Source organism: Halyomorpha halys, unplaced genomic scaffold (genome assembly GCF_000696795.3).
Source record: "Halyomorpha halys isolate HHAL.00 unplaced genomic scaffold, Hhal_1.1 Scaffold1488.1, whole genome shotgun sequence".
NCBI lineage: Eukaryota > Metazoa > Arthropoda > Insecta > Hemiptera > Pentatomidae > Halyomorpha > Halyomorpha halys.
The window spans coordinates 16,074-23,899 of NW_027107596.1; the positions used below are offsets into that span (position 1 = coordinate 16,074).

The window sequence follows — 7,826 nt, forward strand, 5'->3', positions numbered from 1 at the left end:
TAATATAGGTGGGGGACGACAAATGTGTAAGAAAAGGTTTTAAAGATGAAATAATACGTTCAAAAGTGGGCGGAAAAAAAAAAATAATGTGAATTTATTAAAAAAAAAAAAAAAGTGTTTTTTTATTTATTTTTTATTTTTTCTTTTATTTTTTTTAATCTAAGAATAATTAAATTTCATTTGTATTTTAAGGAAAGGAGGAATGAAACTGTAGTTATTTTACCATCTCTTCTATATCGGCGGCATAAGAGACATTGCCTTGATAGAATATATCCTTCCTATAGAGAGGCCTCGCACCGATCTCATGGGTTCCTTGGCATAGGCACCACCTTAACCATCTAGCACATCCAGAACCAATAGGTTCCTCTTCCTCTTGCAGATACCTCGAAGGTGCAGCCAGCGGTCTTTTCATAGGGACCCCATATGCGCTGGCCACCCTTTTCATCTTTTCTTCTGACAATTCCTGTTCATTGCTCACCTTGTTACGAATGGGTCGCCTGGAATTGAGATCGATTCCTGATTAAAAAAAGATTTTGAAGTTTCTAAAACACAATTGGCAAACTTACATTGCTTTAATTCTTGCCCTGATTATATCAAGAGCCGTAACGTTCTTCTTGTAGAGAGTCAATACCGGTTTTGATGACTCCAATTCGACCATCGGCGGCATTTTCAACAAAAGTGCCAATCCACAAAGAACAGCAGCACAAGCTAGAAGGAATTGTCTTAAGGTTATTGATGAATTTCTTTTCAAAAAGATTAACTGATATACTTTAAATATATATTAATATACAAGATAATTTACTATAATTTTTTGCTTTATTGTGTATCAAGAAGACTTACTTAAAGCATATCATCCCGAAGTCACACAAGTCCATTTATTTTTTTTTTTTTAACCTAACCTATTTGGCACTAGATTATCATGAAGTATAAGGGTTTCCTCCTAATGAATGTTTAAATTATGTTTTTGGAGGAACTGATTTTATTTCCATGATCAACAAAAATTGTTAGTTATAAAAATAAATAACAATTTTAAAATAGCCTTATTTTGGGATTCTACTCCTCAATTTTCGATTTTTAAATGTATATAAATAAATTACGATTCGTAATAAAGATTATTGTCTAAAAAAGTGTTCATCCTTATATTTTTATGGGTCTTGAGGTTCAATCAACAATATATTTGAATAACTATATTTAAGTGACGTTTCAAAACTTTATTGTTTCCATAGTCATGCCCTACAATGAAAAAAATAGTTTTTTAGAATAAATAATTTCTTCAACTAATTATTAAAAAAACTACATGTACATAGTGTAATTTAAGATTAATAATTATTACAATTAAAACTTTACTAACCATTGTCTATTACAGTTTGTTTTTATTAAGTTTTAATTGTAGGGCATGGTAATGCAAATAATAAAGCTGTGAAACAGTTGTTTTATTAACTAAAAACCTGAAGACCCACAAAAATATACTTGGATATTTACAACAGTCAAGAAAAAAGTTATCAATATAAATAACTTTATTTATGCACATATATTTTATTCAAAATGCTGATCAATTAATAACATATTATTTGCCATTCGAAATACACATTAAAATTATTATTTATTTATTTTTTTTTACTATAATGTAAATAAGTTCATAGTTAATTGGTAATAGTAGTAAAGAAAAATTAATTGTATAAGGTTGAATCCCACAAGTATGTTGTATTAATTTTGCCTATTATATTTATGAAATAAAAAAATTATTAACGAATAAAATATTATAAATAACTATGTATCAGTTACCAAATATACTTTAGTATGAAATACTTGACATGGTCATATTTTTCTACCTGGTGCGCAGGGTATAAAATGGACTGGGTTACTGCATGGTATACACAGTGTAACAATGAAATAAAGACTTCACTAGCTGACAATGCATTCATACATATCGTACATGTCTATGTAATCTCCCTTTTAAATTATAGATCGTGATTAAGTTCTTGTTCTGAAATTTAATACTTTCTTGTATTCAGATAAATATTCTTTAAACATCATTGTTAATCAATTTATCTCTATCGTATGAATATCTTATACACAACTATTTACCGGCCCAGAAGATAAAACACCATCTCCAACCGAAAGCTTCTTTGACGTATCCGGTTACAGAGACGCTGAAGACCGCAAAGCCAGTCGCAGCACTGGCCAATCCTAGCGCAATAGCTCTCTTGTATTCGAACCAGAAACCTGGAGCCACGTTGCCCACCATGAAAACCAGCGAAGATCCGAAACCTGTAAAATAAATGCTGAACTACAAGAATGATTGAGAGTACTTATATAGACGGGAAATATATATTCTGATATAGATATATTCTGATCAGTGATAAATATGAATGACTTCTATAATCAATAGCATTAACAGTAGAACTATAGGCTGTTTTCCAGCCAATAAAATATCCTGTTACAAGTTTGTATAGCTGTTAGTAATCGCGGTGTATACTATTAAAAGTTTCGGCATTATTTATATAGTACCAACGCCTCCTTTTTCCTATGGGTCCCCTGGATCCTATGGGGCTTCTGTGATTTATAAATTAAAACTAATCATACAGTGCTACCAGTGGGAATTTATCTCTACATGCCTGTAACACTCCATTATGATCTTAGATCAAATTATTGAATGTGTATTTATGATAATACAGTTGTAAATATTATTTTTAAAAATAAAGAGAGAAGTACAATTGGTATAAGAAATATTGAGAAGATCAACACTGATCTTGATAGAAACTTTTAAGAGTAACCTTTTAAACTTAAGAGTAACTTTTTAAACTTAAGACTGAACTTTTAAGACGTGATTAAAGATTTTGTCCTTTAGTCCCATAGTAGAAAAATCGGATGAAACAAAAAGTCAGATATTTCACCCCAATTTTTTATCACATTAATGTGTAATTATTGTCAAAATTGGTGAGTCTGGCAAGTATAGTTCATATCCTAAAACTGACAACAACATTGGAAAACATCATTTAAAGGAGAATAAATGTGCTAAAACGTGAGCCCTAATAGAGCAGTTTACATTGGATATTTATCCAGATACAGTTTTTTAAAAAGCAACATTTCATAAAAAAAAAAAAAAAAATCAGTAGTTAGTGAAATCATTTTGGGAACACTATATCTCAGGAAAATTTAGACATAGAGATGTATATTAGCACTAAAATTAAAGCTAGCTTAAGGAACTATAAAGTAGTTTAAAAAGTTTGTCATCATAGAAGCAGGTATTTTCCGAAATAAATTCACAAAATATTGATTTGTACCTGTTCTGAACACTATAATTCAATAACCATTGGACGTAGAGATTTCGGCTGACACTCAAATTAATTCTAATGGAATGTGCGGTTGTATCTAATGTATGTAAGGTTGTAATCTAGATTATAACCTTTATCTTCATACTAGTAGTAGTATATCATAAAATATGACAAAATAAATTCACAATATGTTGATTTCTAGTTGTTCAGATAACATTTTAGATTTATGAAAATATGTCTCTGGAATCATTAGGTGTATAGATATCTGCGAGCACTCAAATTAAAGCTAGTTGAATGTACTGTAAAGTAGTAATGCATAATTATATGAAAAAAATCATAAAATATACTACACCAATAACCACAAGATAAACGTTTTGAACTACTTTATAGTATATTCGATTAGGTTTAATGTTTGTGCTGGCAGACGTCTGTACATCTAATGGTTCATGAGATATAATTTTTATATATCAAAAATTTTTTTCGAATAACTAGAAATCAATATTTTGTAAATTAGTTTTGGCTGATACAACTACTGCTTCAACGAAGCTAAACGTCTAAAGCTACTATAGTTTATTAAACTACCTTTAATTTGAGTGCTAGCAAATATCTCTTTCAATGTCTAATAATTCCTGAGGTATAGTTTTCTATAGTATAATATTAAATATTTCTATGAATTGTTGCTTTTTAAAAATGTTTATTTCGGGAATTATTGAGCGTAAACATCTCTATTAGGGCTCATATATTAGCAAATAAATCATAATAAATTTGAATTTATTATTAAACAATCTACAAAGTCAGACAAAATTTTGATTCTTTCCTTAAAACATACTTTATGATTATCTAATAAAATATACTTCTGATACAAGAATGGGACTAAAAATCAGCTTATATGATTGCAATTAAAGTTCAATCCCAGTTAGTCTATTACCTCCAGAGAATCAACTGTTTAACTTTGTTCAGAGAAGTAATCACAAGCTATGTGCTATGTTTAATAAGTTGAGGTATGAAGTGTCAGGTTAATATTTGTGGTCCTCCGAGGTGCCTGAAAAGAAGATGGCCTCGTGACCTTATATTGTAAACTGTTTTTAGAGTTCTACTACTGGGTAGTTTCTCTACATGCTGTATCATTATGTCATTATGATCAAATTGACTTGTTGTATTTTTTATACAGTTGTAAATATCAATAAATAAATTTTTAAAAAATATATATATATATCTTTGTGGTCGTAAATTCGTTTTAGATTTAACACGAAGACATTACTACTTCATTCTAAAATTAGATGTTTGCAAAACGTTTATACATCTGGTAAACAAGTTTATTGTACTGTTGTTCATTATCTAAAAAAATTAATCTACTCATAACAATATTCACTAAGTCAACATTAATAATAATTAATATACAATCACAAAACGAGTGAAATTAGGTTAATTTTAATTTAATTCCATATTATATATAAAAGTTATTTTTTTACTGAAGTGAAACTAAAAATAAAAGGAGAGAGAAGAGTGCAAAATGAAACGGTTAAAGTACCTCAAAGACTGATCTATTTGCGAAGCCTGTCCGTCCATATGTATGCACAATCGGTCAGCTGTTCTTATTGATCAGCTGATATAGTCATGTCAGCTGACAGTCCGTAATTTATATATGTAAAGGATTCTACATATTTTTCTGAATATGTCAGAGCGTGGCCAAAAAAGGAGCAATAAATATTTAACAACTATTTATTTTCTGATGTTTCACCCCACTTTGCAGAGCTTCATCATGGCTTTAAAAACATACAAAACAACTACAAATGTCTAGAACAATCCTTCATTGTTTTTTTTTACCGGACCCCCTACTATCTCCTTCATATTAATTTAATTTCTTTTAAACCATTGCGATAATTTACAGTAAAAGATTTTTTATTACCTGAAATAAGTCCGAAGAAGATGATGAAGGATATGAAGTCGCTTACGTAAAAGGACACGAAAAAACCAAACATCATCAGAAGACAGCCGCAGATAGCTGTAGCCCTGAAACCGAATCTGTTGCAAATGCCGCCTGCTAAAGGACCTGGAATAAAATTAAAAGAGAACTGGTGAAAATTAAAAATGTATACTATCTATTAATCGATAATTTCAAAATTATTTGAAATGAGTGGCATAGGAAAGCTACTTTTCTATTTCAAATTTGATTTTATATGAAATTGCATCATAAATTGAAATAATTACCCTGATTTATAAACAACCTTATTCAAAAAAATGTTTGCCAAGTAGGCCAGTTCAGATTCCTCACCGATTGTATTGTGTACATAAGGAAAAAAAAATTCAAACAATAAATGTGCGAAGAAAAATATTTTTAGATGATAATACTTCGACTTGTGGCCAAGAAAAAAAAATAATAAAACATTTTTTTAGCTATTTATTAATGACTAACGTTTTGACCCTCACTGCAGGTGTTCGTAATGGCTATTGTGATTGCTAGAGGAGTATACTAATGATAAAAAGAACTATTAACAAATAATTCACATCTCTCTCTAATTCATATATGACTATGCATCTATATGAATATAAATAAATTTGATGTTATAATTCTTGGGATAGTTAGGCAAATATAATTGTTAATGCCTGAAAAAGGTGTAAGTGTTTTGCAATCTGTAGAATACTTATAAATATATATGTTCTTTGCCACTAAAACATTCATTTTTTGGAATAGATTAAAGGAGATTTTTAGGAAGAATCGGTGAAGTAGCATTAGTCAGAAAATATGTTGAGCTTTACACAATTTACCGTTCCAAAAAGTTAAATAATAAAAAAATATTTATAAAACAAAATATATCTGCTGATAAACCCTAATCTGGATACCCCCAGATCGCCAATTGAAGTCTGATTCGCTGCTTACACACTTTCCACACCAGAAACCCCAACCCATATCCGCATGGTCAGTCTTTACACAATCTATCCTTGCACGATTACCCGTTTGCTCAATGCCAATTAACCCTTCATTTGTTCGTTATTGGTTGATTCTCTAGTCCCACATGAATAAATTAGTTTCCTAGAATCAGAATACACCCACGTTGGTTATAATCGGGAAACATTTCTTTCCTTATCGACATGATGAATTTCAATGTTTTGCTGCTATTCTATTGTTCAGAATCACTGTAATACTCATTGCCATAGCTGTACTAGAGCATCATTTTTACATTGAAAAGCACTTAGACTTTATTTTCAGTTATCTCACAGTAAAATCTTTTCGGTTTTTCAGGTCTGAAAGCTAACACACACTAGTTCAATTAATTTTGTATAGTGTTGAAATAGACAGTAGAATATCAAAATGGGTTCTAGAAAAAAAGAAAAGCAATCATTGTATTTGACAAATAAATCTCAAACTAAACAGTTTTAATTACTTTTGTGATTCATAAATGTTGTCCCAGCTCTTCAGTTATAAACTTTATACTAGCAACCACATTTACTCTTGTTCCTTCAACAAGACCTGGTCAGAAAGGATAAATAAAAAATTAGTGAATTTTGAAATACCATTGTTCTGGCATGATATAGAAAATATCCTTCTGTTTAAAGAAAAATTGTTTACGTTTCATTTTGTTGAAATGTAGTTTTCCTTATGAAATGAAATCTCAAAAATAGTAAATAGACAGAAATTAGTATTATATCTACATTGAAGTTCTTTATTAGTCACGAAAATTGGCAAGAATTTCAAATTACCATTTCTTTTGTATATTTATTTTGTGCTCAATTCTTGCTTGATAGTGCCTTTAGCAAAGACCTAACCTAATAATATTTATAATTAATTGTATTTTTAATTTTCGGAGACATGCTTTTAGTTAGTAAATTGGTGCCTGAAAACTGTCTCTTATTTAAAATGTTATTTCCTTCCTCGCCACAAAAGATAGGAAAGTGTACTCATGCAGAAAGTGAAAAAAATTGTGTGCTCTCAGAATCGCTTAAAAAAAAATCAAAATTTGTGTCTTAGATGTCAATGAACAATTTTCTTTTAGTATCTATCGTTTCATTTGCCAGGACTCATATTCGAATGCTCCAGCAATAACTTCATCTGATGCAAGTAAATAGTTCAAATTTTACCCTACAGTAAAGCGTTCCTTTTAATATGTTTGTTGTCCTATTAATTTAAGGACTTCAATTAATTTTCCTTATTTACTCACTAGATTCAATGAGGAAATCATATATACTATAACCTACTTAGCAGTCTTTTTTTTAAACGGTATAATTGAATTTTTCTTTTACTACTCTGAGTATTCCAGTAGTCAGAAGGAATCCTCCTGGTTATTTCATAATCATTGGTGTTCTCGCCTACATTACTTCATTCGTTTTAGTTTACATACCCATGAAGTACAGCATAAGGGTGTACGATGAAAAAATGATAGCAGCCGTGGAAGCTGCTATTTCTAGGGAATCCATTAGATCTTGGAGGATGACCTGAAAGCCAATAGATGGAACGTCGATGAGAGCCAGAGCGTAGAAACACACCACGACGATGACCCATCCCCAACCTCCGTCTGGTGGAACAGCCACGATGTGTTCGAGTTTCAT

The 7,826-nt window shown here is 30.2% G+C and overlaps 1 protein-coding gene across 1 annotated transcript in view; it reads right to left on the reverse strand.

The window, feature by feature from the left end:
* Window positions 1-7,826, reverse strand: part of LOC106689828 (uncharacterized) — a gene marked incomplete at its 3' end in the record, with an annotated part of 8,933 nt that extends 1,107 nt beyond the window's left edge. The window contains exons 1-5 of the mRNA XM_014435013.1: window positions 7,619-7,826; window positions 5,188-5,331; window positions 2,119-2,271; window positions 567-708; window positions 224-497 (exon numbers count right to left, since the gene is read on the reverse strand). Of these exons, the coding sequence (XP_014290499.1) occupies window positions 224-497; window positions 567-708; window positions 2,119-2,271; window positions 5,188-5,331; window positions 7,619-7,826 (921 nt within the window). The remainder of the gene's footprint in view (window positions 1-223; window positions 498-566; window positions 709-2,118; window positions 2,272-5,187; window positions 5,332-7,618) is intronic.